Below are 19,391 nucleotides of genomic sequence, written 5' to 3'. Positions count from 1 at the left end.
AAGAATATAAAATAGAAAAAGTAGTAAGAATGGGAAAAAAGAGGCCGGATGGAAAGGATCGACCAACACTAGCGATATTAGATGAAGAAGAAAAATGGAACATACTGGAAAATGCTAAGAAACTGAAGAATGAAGAAGACCCAGTGAAGAAAGGTATGGGAATTAAAAGATTTGACAAAGAACAGGAGGAAGGGAAGAAAGTATGGATTGAACTGTTAGAAAGAGAAGGCAAGAAGAAGGTGGATGGTATATAAAAAACAGAAAATTGTACAGAACAGACAGGGTAAAAAGGAAAAAGTAAGGACAAAAAACACATTTAAAGATCATAGTGAAGAAAATGACAAAAATAAAATTAATAAATATGCAAGGGCTTACAAAAGGATAAGGAAATTAGTAGAATTAGAACCATTAGTGGAAAATCAATATATTTTGTGTTTAACTGAAACACGGGAAAAAATTGGCAAAATATTAATAAATGAAAATCTTCAGAAAGTAGCAAAAGATGAGAAAAGAATGTAAAGAAAGGAGTTGGACTGATGGTAATATTTAGGAAAAACAATATGATTGAATTTACTGAGGTGGAATAAAAAAGTAACGATGTCCTAGATATAAAAGGTAAAATAGGAGCAGTAAAAATAAGGTTGATAATGGTTGTTTTTTCTGTAACAAATACAAACGAAGATAAAACAAAACATGGAGAAATGAGGAGAGAAGTAGAAAATAAAGTGGAAAATGCGGATGAGAACGAGGCATTGATAGTATTAGGAGATTATAATGGACACACAGGAATTCTTAGGCAACAGGAAATTGATACAAACGGAAATATGATATTAGAATGGGTGAGTGAATATAGACTGACAATTCTAAACTGTGACGAAAAATGTAAAGGTTAAACGACGTGGAGTAGAGGATCACAAAGGAGCGTGATAGACTATGTATTAGTAAACAACACAATGTATGCATTGTTTAAAGAAATTGAAATAGCTGAAGAAACGGAGGTAGTGGACTTACCTGACCATAATCTATTACAACTATTATTGAAGATAAAGATAGAAAAACCAAATTTTGAGAAAGGAAGGTGGAAAGAAAGGGTATGTTATAAAACAGATCAGGAATCATTAAAGGTGTTCACAGAGAAACTCGATGACAAATTAAGAAAAGGTATGGCAAATATAGGCGAATTAAATAAAAAAAAGTGAGGTTGCGGAAATAACATTAAAAAGAAAATACAAAAGAAAAGTTGTTGATGACATGGTAAATAAACAGATACAGCCTCCATGGACGACTGATGAAATATGAAGGGAAATAAAGAAAACAGTTTAACAGAAAGGGCAAGATGAAGACGAAAGAGATAGAATGAACATAATTATATTACAAAGAACAAAAGAAAAAGTGCAAGTGATAATTAGGGAGGAAATGTCAAAACATGAAAACAAAATACCAAAAGAAATCAAAGAAAACAAAAATTAAAAGATATTGGAAACTATTGACAAATTGAGAGGAAAAGTGATAAAAAAAGTATAAACAGTCAAGATATATGATAAAGAAGGGAAATCGAAAAATGACGACTAAACAAGAAAGGAACTGGTAGAGGTGTGGAAAAGATATATCAGAAACACCCAAATATTTTTAGATAGGTATGGAATAAAGATGAACAGACAAACTATAGGGAGAAAGTAATGATAGAAGATGACATAAAACAAAATGAAGATTACCAGTTTACAGAAAAGGTACAAGAGCATTTTGACATGATAATACATACAGAAAAAAAAAAAAAAACATTGAAATGCCCAGAAATAAAAATAGGAAAAGTCAAAGAGCATACGATAATGTTGAAAAAAAGAAAAGCAGCAGGATCGGATGGATTGAAACCAGAATTGTATTAAGCAATGGCCAAAAAATGAAATATGTGTGAAAAATTGCAGAATGCCTTAGAGAAGAACTGAAAAAAAAGAAGAAAGATCAGAAGGGTGGAAGATGTCAGAAAGAAGGATGATACCGAAAACTAAAAAAAACATCAGTGCAAGAATTTTAGACCCCTGGCGCTAACGAGAATATCTTTTGTATTATTCATGAACAAAATGCAGGGAGAAGTAGAAAGCCATCTCAAAAGAAATTATGAAATGAGAGAAACGCACGCAGGATTTATTAAAGCAGGAAAAGCAGAGGACAATTTATTGATTTTGCAATATTGTATAGAAGAAAGTTATAGAGGGAAACAACCATTGGTAGTTATATCAGTAGATTTTAGCAAGGCTTACGATTTTATTAAAAGAGAAATTAATCAGTGCTTTAAAGAATACAAAACACATCCAAAGATAATTGACGTAGTGGCAAATATATATGAAGGTGATGGTACAGAATTAGACGGAGACAAAAGGGAAAAAATTGAAGTGACTAATGGAATACGTCAACGGTGCACAGGCTCTGCTACATTGATTAAACTAAAAACGTACATAATGATAAGAGAAATAGAAAGAAAAGGAAAAGCCTTCAAGAACAATGAGTTTAATTTGAAAATTCTTTTTTTCTTTTTTCTTTTTTTTGCGGATGATGGTTTGATTCTAGCTGAAAATGTCGAGGATGCGAAAACAAATTTGAAAATACTAATACCATAAGTAAAAAGTGTGGTTTGGAGAGAAACAAGGAAAAGAGTAATACCTTAATATGAAACATGAGAGAACAGCATGATTTGATAGAAGGAATGAAAGTGACAGATAAAATAAAATACTTGGGGATTTATTTAGAAAGCAAAAGGAATTTATTTAAATACCAAAAAAATGAAATTATCAAAAAGACCCGTAAATTAGCGAATAATACTTTCCAAGAGCTATAATAAAACAATAATTTATAAGACCTACTGGAAAAATATGGTAATATCAGCAGTACTTTATGGAAGCAATATAATAAATATGACGGATACAGAGATACAAATGTTACAAAGAAAAGAAAATTGAGTGTTCGGGCGGATAATGGGAGGAACAAAAAGAGCACCAGAATGTACACTGCGAGTTGAATTAAGAGCTTCATTAATAGAGACTAGAAAAATAAATGGGAGTTGACAATATTTGAAAAATTTAGAAGAAGGTGAAAAGGACTTACTGAAAGAGATTTTAAGAGAAATGATTGAGGATGTCAGTAATAGGTAGATGTGGCTTACAAAAGCATACATGAGCGATATGAAACTAAACCAGGTGGAGCTGAGTAGAATGGAGAAAAAAGACATTAAAGAGAAAACATGGACGTGGGATGAAGAAAAATGGAGAAGTTAATAGTAAGTCGAGTTTAGAAATATATAAAAGATGAAAAAAGAAATTAGAGGAACATATATACGACAATAGACCACCATCGACTTGCTGTATGAGGCTAGAAGTGGGACCTTACTATTAAATGACATGAAAAGACATACTGATGGGGAAGCAGCCTGCAAATTATGTGGACATGCATATGAAAACTTAAAATATTTTACGTTAAGATGTCCGAAAATTATTAATGAATGGATAAAAGCTATAGGACTACAACAGCCGCGTAATGAAAGGGAGATTGAATTATTTGGCCAATATTTTATTTCAGAAGGAAAATCTGGGAGAGAAGAGGGAAGTCCAATATAATATGTGGAAAAGAAAAGAGAAAAAATTATTAAAGAAACAAATTAGAAGACAAAAATAAGTATGGTTAAAAAGAAAGCAATAAAGACAATAACAACAACAACAAAATAGAAGACAGAAATAGGAAGCGCTGTTGAAAAGGCATTTGCTGCGACGAAATTCTGATCTGATCTGATTTGCTGTCTCTATGTTATTCAGAGGGAGGGGGGAGGGGGGTTGAGGACCGTTATGCTCTTGGTTAGATGTGCGCTGATGATGATGATGGTGGTGGTGGTGGTAGTTATGATGATGGTGGTGGTGGTGGTGGTGATGATGATGATGATGATGATGATGATGATGATGATGATGATGGTGGTGGTGGTGGTGGTGATGATGATGATGGTGATGATGATGATGATGGTGATGATGATGATGATGGTGATGGTGATGGTGATGATGATGGTGGTGGTGGTGATTGTGGTGGTAGTTATGATGATGGTGGTGGTGATTGTGGTGGTTGTTATGATGATGGTGATGGTGGTGGTAGTGATGATGATGACGGTGGTTGTGGTGATGATGATGGTGGTGGTTTTTACTTCCTATCCTGTACGTTCCAACTCTCTTACGGATATCCCAGTTGCTACTTCCTACTCTCAGGCTGCTGCTGCTCCTTCGCAGTCAGTGCGGCCAAAACAAAAGCCTGACAAGTCTGACAAAATTAACTTGACCACCCTCACTAAGCAGTCACGTCCTCATGTCCTTCCCGCTCCTGGTCCAGCGAGGGAGAGAAAGAATAGCTCTTCCTCGGTGGAGTCTGGGAGCCTTGTCATTGATGGCTTTGGGGATTTTATAACATCTCTTGGTTAGCGACTTACCCGGCACAATGCAACTTAATAATCTCCTCTGCTCTACAGATCCAATTTTGTCGATATCAAAACGACATAAAGTAACATACAAGTGAGCCTCAAGGTGTACTGTACTAAATAAATCGCTAAAGAAAAGGTGCATCAAAGCCTCCATGCCTCCTAGATTTAAACTCATTGAATGACAACTTTAGGGTCGTCTCTTAAAAATACCTTCGACTTAACTGCTGTGTTCTCGCCCCATTTTGACGCGATAGGAATCCAAGGGTCATATTTGTAAACTATTCTGACCTCTAATCAGGCATAAGACAGTTGGTTTATACAAATTTTCTTTTCGTACAGTTATATGCAAAAGATCTCCGACAATTCTCAGTGCAGCGCCTTTCATATTTCTCATTTCTAGCCAAAGGACAGAGAGTAAGTTTCCTTTATCATTTAAACAGACAGACAAACAGACAGACAGACAGAGACAGAAGATAGAGATGCTCCCAGACACTAGGCTCAAATTCCCGTCGGTTAAGGAAGCTCCGTAACACCTCTTTCTTAGCGATTTGTTTTTGGATATGACTGGTTAAAATGCCTTTGTACGTTATGCAACGAATGGCAGTACCACAAGAATTTATGTAACACAGAAGACGACAGTTTGGTGTAGTAAACAAAACAAATCGCCTAGGGAAGGTGTTAGGGAGCTTCTCAGTCGACGATAGTAAGGGCCTTACTCTTCATCTTTACTTAATATTTTCAGGAAAAATACAGAACGAAGACTTTCATGATGAAAATTTCGGTGCTGTGGAAATATGGATGTTTTGAGAAGGGGATACATGAACACTCGTAAGCTAATTTTTGCACAGGATTTTTATTTTAATTTTTTTATTACTCGAACAACAACCAGACACTTCAAGAAAATAAATTAAGTGGATGTTTATGTGAAAGAATGAAAAAACAAACTTTCTGGTTAATGTGAACTGTCATGGAGACTTGTTTTGAAGCCTTTCTCAATACGACCCACGAATTCTATCCATATTTCTGTCTATCTACTTTTTTTTATCGATCTCTGTTTCTCTGCGTGTCTTTCTGTCTATATGCTTATCTGTCTATCCGTCTGTTTATCTGTCAGTCAGTCTGTCTATCTGTCAGTCTGTTTATAACCTGACGACTTAATCTTTATCTGTCTGTCCATCTGTTTTTTTTATGTCTGTCAGTCTGTCTAGCTCTCATTCTATTTTGTAACCTGACTACTTAATCTCGGAAGGGATAGGCACGTCACAAACGAAACGTCTCCATGTCATTCCTATCTCCATCAGGCTCTCCTATCCCCAACTCACACTCTTTCACCCACATTCCTACCCACCTCATTCTTCCATCTCATCTTCGGTCTCTCCTTGGCGTTTTTCTTTGCATTTACCTTGAGTTGTTTCATCCTCTTTACGTTACTTTGGCAAACTATGTCGATACGAAAAATATAATAATAAGTTAAATATTATCCACGTGCGACAGGCATATATTTCGCTGAGAAAAGGGTGTTTCGAAGCTTATATTGCCACCAAAAATATGACTCAAAAATCGATATAGGCTGCGGACATACTAGATCGCCATATCAGAGAGTGTCAGTTTTGACCACTCAGGTTGATGACAGTTGCTCTCTCTCTCTCTCTCTCTCTCTCTCTCTCTCTCTCTCTCTCTCTCTCTCTCTCTCTCTCTCTCTCTCTCTCTCTCTCTCGCGTATATTCAGCCTATCTCCAGACGGTTTTACTCGTCAAGGATAGGTCTCTCGTTCTACATTATTCATCTTCTGACGACGACCGAAATTCTAACTCCTCCATACTTGCCTCTCCCAGACGATTTTACATACGAGTTGCCACAGACAGCCTCACGTCAGATAAATATAATTCTTTTAAAAATTACCTTTTAACAAATACCAGGTTGACGGAAAAATGCATCGACTTTTATTATTACGTTATTATTCAATGAGACACTATTCAGCAGCTATGCCCCTTTTGCTCTAATTTGGCCTAAAATTGTCATGTTTCCATCTATTATACTGAGTTGTAACAAGACCTTAACGCTAGAATATGCTGCAAGTCATGAAGAAACGAGGAGGAAAGGATGTAGAGCCACAGCATTAGTTTGTTGTCAAGTTACGTGAAATATGCTGTAAATTAACAATAATTCCAAGTTAAGGAAAAACGATTATAGATACGGTGCGCTTTCCGAGTAAATATCAGACGTAGTTATGATCGATTCCCTGTCGTAAATCGTAACTTAGATATCTTTTTACAGGAATAACTAGACAAGGGAAGATTTTTCACTCCTTTCCCTGATCTTCCTGCAGAAACGAGTTATCACCTGCAGTAATTTTGTCTCGCAGCTAAGAATTATTTATGAAGTTAGAACAGGGGATGATTCGACAGCCTCCATGTCCTTCCTGCAGTTCAAAACCTGAGTTAAGACAGGGAATTGATCGTAAGTGTGTTTGTGTAACTCGGTCCAGATTCGGAATGTCACCTCACAGAGTTATATACATGTTCTTGCTGACCCTCCAATGGAGGTAATTTAGGAAAGGTTGGTACCGTTTTAAATCTTGCTAGAGATCTATAGTAGGGCCGTATTCTAAGCAGCATAGCAGGTTTCGTACCACCTTTTTCTAAGTGATTTATTTTACATGATTATTACACCTTCACATTAGGTATGCATTCTGGTACAAACACAGCTTCTCTAGGTAACGTTATGAAAAATGTGCGATAAGGCAAATAAATCGCTTAAGAAGTGGCAATACAAAGTTTCCTATGCCACCAACGCCTGATTATAGGGGAGTTTCGTAGCAGCTTAGCGATAGAGCTTCTTTATTACACCTTGACAATCTCTTTTATGTTGCTTATATCGGTTAAATATTGACAGAATTATCATCAGTGTCTTACAAGAAAATATTGATACGTAATTTGACGAATAAATCGCTAAGGAAGGGGTGTTACGAAATCTCAGAAGTCCCTAGGAATGAGCCACCTAGAAACACGTATTTCCACACTAAATCCAGGATCGTGCCCGCCAGCAAGGGAGATCAGGCGAGGGGAGAAGCAGCATCACTTTAACAACTTCACCAACTTCAAGAGCCTTGCTGATGCGGTGGGTGTGCCTTGGGAGCAGCGAGTGCAGGGAGAGCCTCTTGTTCCGGGAAAGTTGTTCCACTTTTGGGGAGGCTTTAAGGAGTCTGTGGCCAGTATTCTCGTTCGGTGAGGAGGCTCCCTAGCACCTCTTCCTTAGCGATTTATTTTTGGATCCGGCCAGTTATATCAATTTGTACAGTGAAAGACAAAAATTATGTCCCTGTTTTGTCTGAAGAGTAAATGTAACGTGAACCATTATGTGCGCTTTACCACAGCTACATATTCGTGGTTGGCTAGCCTGACTCTCCCCAAACTTCATACCTGCTGATGATGAGATGACAGTATAAACGAACCCAGGAAATCCGAAGTCTCAACAGCTTATTACGAGAGCTGCTGCGTCCGAGGGACGAAATGTGAACCATATTCTTCTTGTCCGTTACTTATTACAAAACTTAAGGCAGACCTAGTATTTATACCTTGCTATGGTGAGGGCAAAACAGCATGCGTCCAACTACTGGGTAGATGAGAGAAGACATGATATGCCTTTATTTAGGAGGAACGAATCCCAATCAGATGGTTCAAACATTCGGTGTAAGCAGAACTGCAGAAAAGTGGATCAGGCGCTTTCAGGAGGAAGGCACAACTGGCAGCGGTCATCGTTCAGGTCGCCAATACAGGACCAGGAAATAATCACCATGATGGAAGGTAGCACCTGTAAGCAGTGATTATTTCGTAAGAGATGAATTAAACCTAGAATGACGCACACGAATAGTTGTGTGTAGATGTCGGCCTTTTGGGTTAGCCTATGTGTTCGAACTCCAGCCTGTGAGATTCATTTCACCACTCATAAAACATTCGATTGTCATTATACAATATATCTATTCTCATATGCACTAACTCTATCCTCATGTAACAACGTTGTTTGATGACAGATAATGACAGTCGCAGCTTATAATTACCAACTTAAGTTAAGCAGAAGTTAAATTAATATAGAAAGAGAACCAAAAACTGTCCATGTCTTTAGATAATTGAACTGGAGTTCCTAACATAAAAAAAAAAAAAAAAAAAAATCTTATTTATATCAAGTATAATTAGCAGTGGGAAAAACACAACTACACGAGTATGTATTTATTTCGCTTAGTTATGAAAAATATACTGGCATCCACAGGCTCGCCACCTGCAGCAAATGGCAACTCATGTATCTCACTAGACTTTGGTCAGTGCTACCAACCGTCCGTGTGACGCAATTTTGCAAAGCAGAACGCACCAAAACTTTAACCTTTCAGCGGATGTTTTCATCAAATTTCAGGACACGACATCTGTCCTTGTGCCTTATTTAGGCAGATATGGCGATAACAGAATCATTTAATCATCACAAAAGGCTATGGTACTGTATAATAAGCAAAACAAATTGCTTAGGAAGAGGTGTTGGGGAGCTTCTTTAATCGGTGAGAATACTGGCCTACGAGACTGTTTATAAGGTGGCCACATATCATATATCTCCATGTCACCCTGTCCTTCTAAATCTGACATCCCTCCAGCTCATATCCCCCTCACTCATATACCTCTCCTCCACATCCTTCCATCTCATCCTCATTCTCCTCTCCCCCTCTCCTTCCATTTGACTCATATGTACTCTCCTAGTCAGTCTCTCAGTCTCCGTTCTCTCCACACAAAAACGTGCGAGAATTAAATGGAAACCGTTCCTCTCTCTAAGTGCTGGAGTTGATGAAATTGCCAAGGTACTTCATAAGGTAAACGACGGTGTGAATCAGCATCATTATCATACCCAAAGTTTATTTCTTACAGTTATTTCCGTGGGCGGAACTCAGAAACAAAGAGGGTAATAATAATAATAATAATAATAATTTACTGTTACTGCTGCTTTTACTGCTGTTGATAATAATAATAATAATAATAATAATAATAATAATAATAATGATAATAATAATAATTTATAAATTGTTTACTGGATAATCCGGATTCGGCTCTGGATCATCCTCTAAATTTAATCAGTCATTTCTTGGCCCATGGCCTTCTCTTTCACAAATTTTCATTGAAATTCATTGAGAACGTTAGGAGATATCGTGTGGAAAAACAAACAAACAAACATAGGTGAATACATAATCTACTCCAACTTCGTTGGCGGAGGTAATTTTAACTTATTATTGCTATAAATAATGATAATAATAATAATAATAATAATAATAATAATAATAAATAAATAATAATAATAATAATAATAATAATAATAATAATAATAATAAATAATAATAATAATAATAATAATAATAATAATTATTATTATTATTATTATTATTATTATTACCCAAATCCTCTTCCTCCTCCTCCTCCACATCATCTCATCCCATCCACTGTCTTCCATATCTTCCCCATCAACTACCCATCTTCTCATCAAAATGGCAAACTGTGCGAAAATTGATACCTTACCTTGTTTTAACGCGTCCCCTCCTCGACCCATTACCTCCAATTCCATCACCATCATCATTTCTTCCTCCCTTCCCTATCACACTTCCATCAATCAGTATCGCCCGTGTAAATATGCCTGCTCTTTCCTTCCCCTCCTCTCTCTCTCTCTCTCTCTCTCTCTCTCTCTCTGTGCGTGTGAGTGATCTGTTAATCTTGTTTTTCCTCTCCCGCTGCCTGATGTAGTTTTGTTGATGGAAGTAATGGAATCGCATTAATATCACTCTCTCTCTCTCTCTCTCTCTCTCTCTCTCTCTCTCTCTCTCTCTCTCTCTCTCTCTCTATTTATCTATCTATCTATCTATCGGTCTATCTATATATGTCTATATACATTACCTATTTATCTTTCTACCTACCTATCTATCATTTTAACTATCTCTCTCTCTCTCTCTCTCTCTCTCTCTCTCTCTCTCTCTCTCTCTCTCTCTCTCTCTCTATATATATATATATATATATATATATATATATATATATATATATATATATATATATATATATATATATATATATATATATATATATATATATATATATATATATATATATATATATATATATATACAGTAAATGTGTGTGTGTGTGTGTGTGTGTAACTTGGACACCCAAAAACATTTGGAGTCATACCAAATGTTGCAGCTCTAGTTTTTTACATCTTTAATCATTTGATACAATTAGAAGATGTCAACAATTTATTTATTCATTCAGTTGTTTTTGTCCATCTGTCAATTAGTTTATCTAACCAAAGATTGGATTTCTGCAACAGTTGTCCCTTCCACTGCAACACGAATAAAACAACGACAAGCTAAAAGTTCGTTCCAGTCCTGATGCCTGGACTATTTAAAAAGCTGGAGGACATACACAGTGGATGATGCAGACTTATGAAAACAGCATCAGACCATACGAGGTGCGTACATGAATATTAGGGAGTACTCGTTAACTCTTTCTTTGGAGTGGTGGAGAGAAGATAGGTCTGAGTTGAAGAGAGAGAGGGTGAGATTTGAGCAGATAAAGGGTAAGGGTTGAACGGAAAAGAGATGAGAGTTGGACACAAAAATTATGAGAGTTGGACAGAAAAGAGATGAGAGTTGCACAGAAAACAGGTGAGAGTTGGACAGAAAAGAGATGAGAGTTGGACAGAAAAGAGATGAGAGTTGGACAGAAAAGAGATGAGAGTTGGACAGAAAAGAGATGAGAGTTGGACAGAAAAGAGATGAGAGTTGGACAGAAAAGAGATGAGAGTTGGACAGAAAAGAGATGAGAGTTGGACAGAAATGAGATGAGAGTTGGACAGAAAAGAGATGAGAGTTGGACAGAAAAGAGGTGAGAGTTGGACAGAAATGAGATGAGAGTTGGACAGAAAGAGATGAGAGTTGCACAGAAAACAGGTGAGAGTTGCACAGAAAAGAGATGAGAGTTGGACAGAAATGAGACGAGGGTTGGACAGAAATGAGTGAGAGTTGGACAGAAATGAGATGAGGGTTGGACAGAAAGAGACAAGAGTTTTACAGAAAATAGATGAGAGTCGGACAGAAAAGAGATGAGAGTTGAACAGAAAAGAGGTGAGAGTTGGACAGAAATGAGATGAGAGTTGGACAGAAATGAGATGAGAGTTGGACAGAAAGAGATAAGAGTTGAACAGAAAACAGATGAGAGTCGGACAGAAGAGAGATGAGAGTTGGACAGAGAAGAGATGAGGGTCGGACAGAGAAGAGATGAGGGTCGGACAGAGAAAAGATGAGGGTCGGACAGAGAAAAGATGAGGGTCGAACAGAAAAGAGATGAAAGTTACACAGAATAGAGGTGGGAGTTGGACAGAAAAGAGGTGAGAGTTGGACAGAAAAGAGGTGAAAGTTACACAGAATAGAGGTGAGAGTTGGACAGAAAAGAGATGAGAGTTGGACGGAGAAGAGATGAGAGTAGAACAGAAGAGAGATGAGAGTTGGGCGGAAGAGAGAAGAGTGAGTAGTTAGATCGTGGCTGGTTCCTTCTGTATTGGGGAGTGATATGGGCCGAGAGTTCAGAATTATAATGAACAGTGTAACAGCACTTGTAGAAATAGAGAGATGTACAGCAAAGAGAGAGGGTGAGTGGATTCAGTGGGAGGAGAAGAGTTAAAGAAACGAAAAGCATTTGGCTCCACCCTGGTTAAAAAGAGGTGGATGTGGTGAACCCCCACCTCCCAGCACACACACACACACACACACACACACACACACACACACACACATATTCATGAGGGCTGTAATCCACGAGAGTGAGTCGGGTGCAGGCAGAGTCAGCATTTGAGAAAGGTTAATGAATGCACGGAAACGGTTCTGGGCACCTCAGCTTTGGAAACTGATTTAGAAAGGAAAGTAATAAAACCTTTCTAAGGCAAATCACGCGAATAGCCACAGTTAATTTGTGCACCCCCACTCTACAGCAGGACACTCCATGAAACCTTCAGGCTCACAGCAAACAAATAACATCACACTAATGTAGGTGGCCCCAAAACGATTCCCGTAACATAGGAGAGTTAGCCCTAAAATAATTTTCTTTCCAGTTGTTAAGCAACGATTTTCGTTAGAACAACCCTCCTTCTCCTCTTCCTCCTCCTCCTAGAAACCAGTCGTGCCTGACCCACCCACAGTTCTCGGTGGAGTGGGAAAAAGGTCATGGGATAATGAGAGATGAAGAAGGATTGAGCTGTGTTGAGGGTAAGGGAAGAGTCACAGCGATAACGTTTTTCACTGTTAAGCTAACGGGCAGTACAATATATTCTGGTAAATCCTGTTAGGGCAGCATTCAGGGGACATACTATTTCATCCACGGTAAAGCCAATGTATCTCGCTGTCCAATAAACTAGCGACAGTCAATATGCCATGAATCTTGTTTAATTTTACTCGTACACTACAACTCACCCTTACACATGATGCCCTACAGGATTATTTTGCAACAACAACAACAATAACTAACACCACCACCACCCCAATCCCAATAACAACAGCAACTACCATCACCACCAACAACAACTCCAACAATAACAACAATCAACAACAGCAAGGGATTATTTTAGTCAATATTGTCATGTAATGGACTACATTCTTTTCAACTTAGATGGCTTTTAGTTGCCTCTTGTTTAGCGATTTACTTTGCTTATTAGAATGTCATCTTCTCTTATGCACTCCAATATTATTTCATTATTGACAATTTTCAAAACTAAAAATACATAGACAAGAAGATTAACGTGGCATATTAAGAAGTAAATGAGAGAGAGAGAGAGAGAGAGAGAGAGAGAGAGAGAGAGAGAGAGAGAGAGAGAGAGATTATCACAAGCCTTTCTCTTCTTGAAAATCGCAACCTCTTCACTTGGATGACACGTTTTCTACCCTGCTGTTGCTACTGCTGAACTGTTTTATTCACCCTTTCACTTTCAGAAATATCTCCGTTAGTAACTATCTTTCTCCTTTGATTCTCGTCCCGGAAACAGATACGGAGGTGGACTACAAGATCACTGAAGGCAATGAGAAAGGAGCTTTCAATCTGAACCCCAAAACTGGCCTGCTTTCTCTCAACTCACCCCTTGACTACGAGGTGCAAAAGAAGGTGAGTCTGGGTATTTACCATTTTGCGAGTTTGGGGATGCGAGGAAGTTCAGACTCTCTCGATTTTGATTATTTCATAACGTATGCGCAGATAGCTTTCTAAATATTCTCATCGTGAGAAAATAACTTTGACATAATATCAAGTAATTGCTGAACAATGTTGTGCCTCGATTTGTCTATAAAGAAGGAAAATCATAAGCAATTTTTCAGACACTGCGAAAAGGTGGACGGTCTTTGATATCGTACTTTCCTTACTTCTGGAAATCGAAGCAAAGCACTGTTCATCAAGAAACTGATATTGTCAAAGATCTTTCCACACGACATTCATCTTTCCAAACACGACTTTTGCTGATACCACGAAAATTACTAATGTCGATACTTACACCTTCCTTGCAGCTCAAAATTCGCAAGTTAAACATTGCTGTAGAGCTGATATACTGTAGTCCTTTCCTTTTCCCCTGACTCTTTTTTTTTTTCTTTTTGTGACTTATTTTGCGTAGCACAGTGTCAGAGAAATGACAGTGTTGCTGCTCTGTATCATTTCATTGCACTTTCTTGTGACTAGCACCATATTCTTGTGTTTTAATATATTGGTATAACTCAGCACTGAAGGAGAGATGGAAATTTTCGACTAAGTTCAAGTAAAATGAGTATAGTAAAGAGTAGTGGTGGTGGTGGTGATAGTAGTTGTAGTAGTAGTAGTAGTAGTAGTTGTTGTTGTTGTTGTTCTAGTAGTAGTAGTTGTAGTAGTAGTAGTAGTAGTAGTAGTAGTACTAGTAGTAGTAGTAGTAGTATCTTTCTTGTGGTAGAAAACCTCTGTGAAAAGGGCTTAACCTCTTCACTGCGGACACGAATTTTCTCTTCCATCCCTGCTACATCCAGACGATTTTATGCACCATGAGAAAGACGTCCCACTGGCAAACCCCTCCACTAGAAAGATATATAAATTGATAGATAGACAGAGCTAGATAAAGAGATAGGTAGGTAAAGATAGGTAGGTAGATAAATAGATAGAATGAGGTAGATAAAGAGATAGACAGGTAAGTAAAGATAGGCAGGTAAATAAATAGATAGAATGAGCTACATAAAGAGATAGGCAGGTAAGTAAAGATAGATAGATAGATAAATAGAATGGGCTAGATAAAGAGATAGACAGGTAAGTAAAGGTAGGTAGGTAGATAAATAGACAGAGCTAGAGAGAGGGGGGGGGAGAGACACTATCGCACTGGAATGATTATCTATTTGGTTTCTGTTTATCCGATAGCCAAAAAAGCAACAGTCAGTCATTAGCCATACTTCAATACAGGAGAGTTATTATATTACTGTACTTTCCTCTTCAATTCCTCGCGACGATTTCTTGTGTTTATTTATTTCCTACTCACGCCCACACCAGCAGCCAGAGCCGTCCCCATATCACATAGAGATACCCCCAGTGAAGTTCTATTGGAGTCGTAACAATACCCTAAGAGGAATGGGAGTCTTCTTAACACTTGTTCTTTGGCGAATTATTTTTTTTCATTTTACTCCTTGACACAGTCTTCATGTTATTTATATTATTTTCATTTAGACATTAATTTGAATCAACAACATACAATAGGGTACTGAGGTGTAATGTGCAAAGTAAATCGATTAAGAAGAGGTGCTACGAGACTCCAAAATCGAAATACGAGCTTAATGTAAGAGAAAGTAATGTTGGTAAGTTATTCTGTGGATCGTAAATTATTCTGTGCATCTCGTAAATTATTCTGTGCATCTCGTAAATTATTCTGTGCATCTCGTAAATTATTCTGTGCATCTCGTAAATTATTCTGTGCATCTCGTAAATTATTCTGTGCATAGTAAATTATTCTGTGCATCTCGTGAATTATTCTGTGCATCTCGTAAATTATTCTGTGCATCTCGTATCTCGTAAGTTATTTTCTGCGTCTCGTATCTCGCACAAGAACTAATGTCTTGCTCCACTAAAGCCTCGAGTGAGTCCAAATACACAAAACATTCACAAATCCCCCGCCTCTCTCTCTCTCTCTCTCTCTCTCTCTCTCTCTCTCTCTCTCTCTCTCTCAAAACACAAGACTTTCACAAATCCCTCTCTGGCGTGGACGATATAATCCTCCCGAGCAGCATCCAGCCCTTCCTCTGAGGGATTCCTGGCTTTATGAGAGAGAGAGAGAGAGAGAGAGAGAGAGAGAGAGATGACTAGATAAACATAAATACAGAAGGAAAAATGAGAATAGGTAGACATCTACAATTATATCTGTCTTTCTTTCTGTCTGTCTATCTATCTGTCTTGAGAGAGAGAGAGAGAGAGAGAGAGAGAGAGAGAGAGAGAGAGGGAGAGAGAGAGAGGGAGAGAGAGAAACTGCGGGTCTAGGTTGTTCTATCAGCCGTACAAACACACTTACAACCCTCTTGACTCCTGCAGGGGAATAGTTACACGCCCCCTGCTGTATGAGTTGTTGTGGTTGTGGTTGTTGTTGTAGTAGTAGTAGTTGTTGTTGTTGTTGTAGTGGTAATAGTAGTAGTTTTTGTTGTTGCTGTGGTTATTGTAGTGGTAGTAGTAATAATAGTTGTCGTTGTTGTAGTTATTGTAGTAGTAGTAGTAGTAGGAGTAGTAGTGGTTGTTGTTGTTGTTGTTGTTGTTGCTGTTTTTGTTTTTGTTTTAATAGTTACTGTTGTTGTAATAGTAGTAGTAGTAGTTGTTGTTGTTGTAGTTTTTGTTGTAGTTGTAGTCATTGTTGATTTGTTATTATAGGAGTAGTTATTATTGTAAATTGTAGTTGTAGCAATAGCAGTGGCCGTAGTTGTGTTGTTGCTATTGATGTAGTTGTAATTGTAGTTGTAGTTGTTTCTGCTTTTGTTCCATTAGTAGTAGTAGCTGTAGTTGTTGTAGCAGTAGTTGGTTGTTTTCGATATTAGTGTTGTTTTTGTAACTGTAGTTGTTGTTGTGGTTATTGTTGTTATTGTTGTTGTTGTCGTATTGGCCTCTTTTTGCAGTTCACCATCTGCCATTTTGAGGACAGAGAGGGAGTTGTGGGACGCTTGCATCACCAGGCAGTGGAGGGGCCCGATTATGTAGATGCCACCACGTGAAGGATCTAGGAATTACCTTATCCCAGTCAGCACGATGATGTTCTTGCTTCTATTATATCCATTCTCCCTTCACACGATTATATTCAATATAATTTAGAACATTTTGCCATGAAGTGATCCCATCGCACCCAACGGTTCATGCAAGAGTATAAGGTGTTTGGGTATAGGTGTGACAGGGTACTTGGGCCGGGGATAAGATGTATGTGGGGAAAGAGTCTCGTGTTGTCTCCGTTTGTGAGGGAGGGAGTATGTACTGTATAGGTCATTAAAGGAACTGTATGTCATTAAAGGAACTGTATAGGTCATTAATGGAACTGTATAGGTCATTAATGGAACTGTATAGGTCATTAAAGGAACTGTATAGGTCATTAAAGGAACTGTATAGGTCATTAAAGGAACTGTATAGGTCATTAATGGAACTGTATAGGTCATTAAAGGAGCTGTATAGGCCATTAATGGAACGGTATAGGTCGTTAAAGGAACTGTATAGGTCATTAATGGCACTGTATAGGTCATTAATGGAGCAGTATAGGTCATTAAAGGAACTGTATAGATCATTAAAGGAACTGTATAGGTCATTTTTCAAGGAGCTGTATGGGCGCCCTCGTTTGGCCAGGAAACTTATTAACACCTCTTCCTTACCGGTTTGTGTCTGATTCTTCTCCGTTAATATGTTTCTGTGTGTTATTCATGCAATCTATGCTGATGTTAAAAAGATACGTGAAGCAAAAAAGAGGATATTTAAGGGCAGTTTGGAAAAGTAATCGCTAAGGAAGATGTACTGAGGAACCTCTTTACCTGACGAGAATACGGGCTTATATTTCAGTAAGGAATCAATATAAAACGTCATATTACGGCCTCCTTTTACCTGTTTGCCTTCGGATGTGATCAGACCGACATCAAGAGGACTGGTGGGCGAACCTGCTAACTCTTCTCCTTTTGCTTGGATCAGATTTTCCTCCTTTTGCAGCTTATTTAACAAAACTTAGTGGCAGAAAAAGACAGTATTGAGACTCTGCATCCTTTCCATAGCACCTCTTTGTGACTAGCACCATGCTTTTGTGTACGTCTCTTGTTATTGCCCGCCTAGCAAAGCGATAATGTACCTGTAATTGCCTGCGTCTGTGTGTGTGTGTGTGTGTGTGTGTGTGTGTGTGTGTGTGTGTGTGTGTGTGTGTGTGTGTGTGTGTGTGTGTGTGTGTGTGTGTGTGTTCCCAAAATGTCGCAAAAGTAAGTGGGCAAATTGTATCCAAACTTTGAGGGCAGTCTCCCGGGATAAATGGCTAGTTTATTAATAAGTATGGCGAAGCTGCGATGATACATATCCAACTGCCAGAGGATTTTGCAAGAAAAAATACTTTCCAATGATTTCTTTTAGCATGCCATTATTCACCATTTTCTAACTTACCCTTAACAAGGTAACTATTAGAAATTCTTCAAAGGCCTGTTATACTCAGTGGCCTTCACTGATATAATACCCCTGACTTCAGGCTTGTGGATGCTAGCTTGATATTTTACTTAGGAGGAGTAAACGGCTAAATCTTAAGACTGATTCTGGAGAAAGTGTAATGATATTCCTCCAATTATCAGAGGATTATTGATCTAGCTTTTTAGTGACGGCGGGCGATACGCATTCATGGGAGAGTGCTTTGCCTATTATTGTAATTCAGGATTAAGGGCTGAGAATTGGCGGTTATAGGCCAAGTTAAAGTGAAAATAATATACCTGCCAAATTAATTTAAAAAAAAAAATGGTATGCCTCAATTTATACCCAAAGACATTACGAATACATCCTTCAGCAAACTGTTCCGTGAAGGACGATAGTTTACGGAATATTTCACCTCTTCTGCCTCCCACTTTTCTCTGCATGTTAACAGTTTGAGGAATATTTCATCTCTTCTGCCTCTCACTTTTCTTCGGATGTTACTGTTTTGGAACGGATAGAGATTTCTTGTTCTCTGCCTTTCTATATGAATTCAAAAATTTGCCGAATATTTCACATCTTCTGTCACTTTCCTTTGCTGGGCAATATTTATAAGCTGGGAGAGTCTTGGTATGATTTTCTGACCACAGATACAAAAATTCACCTAATGGTTCACCTCTAGTCATACTTCCTTCAGGTGACTTATATTCCTAAACTGAGAGAGGCTTCGCATACTTCTCTCCCCGTAGGTATAAAATTTCTCCACATATTATATTCACCTCTTCTGCTTCTTCTCTGCTGGCTAATACAGTATTGCCAAACTGAGATATTCTTGGTACATTTTTATTTTCATATCTACAAAATTGAGCGTAATATTCTACTCTTTTGCTTCTCTTTCCTCAACTGGCTACTATTCTTCAGTTAAGAGAGGTTGTCTGTTTCTCTGTCCATATACGATTTTCATTGATATAATGCGTCAGGAAGGACAGGGACGGACATGCCTGAAGTGTAAAGCAGACGCAGCCGAATAGCAGAGAGAGTCTTGGTCTGTTTCTCCGTCCTTCGATATACATCAGAGTCGGAAATGACGGTTTATGACTAGATGTGATGCAGGCACAGTGGAATAATAGGTGAACTTTTGCACACTCAGTTTTTGCACCTATCAACCTGACAAAATCTTCAACAGGTATACCCACTAACGTTTAATAATATTCAGCTTAATCCTGCATCATCCTTGATCATGCCTGGGGTTT

The 19,391-nt window shown here is 38.0% G+C and overlaps 1 protein-coding gene across 1 annotated transcript in view; it reads left to right on the top strand.

Annotated features, from left to right (window-relative positions):
* Positions 1-19,391, top strand: part of LOC145403139 (putative neural-cadherin 2) — a 180,275-nt gene that overhangs the window by 20,447 nt on the left and 140,437 nt on the right. Inside the window, exon 3 of the mRNA XM_080274964.1 lies at positions 13,511-13,626. Within this exon, the coding sequence (XP_080131090.1) occupies positions 13,511-13,626 (116 nt within the window). The remainder of the gene's footprint in view (positions 1-13,510; positions 13,627-19,391) is intronic.

This window comes from Coenobita brevimanus, chromosome 60, assembly GCF_032717465.1.
Source record: "Coenobita brevimanus isolate Jiangsu-jjx chromosome 60, ASM3271746v2, whole genome shotgun sequence".
NCBI classification, from domain to species: Eukaryota; Metazoa; Arthropoda; class Malacostraca; order Decapoda; family Coenobitidae; genus Coenobita; species Coenobita brevimanus.
Note: the sequence above shows the minus strand (reverse complement) of the source record. Positions and strands in the feature narration are given on the sequence as shown.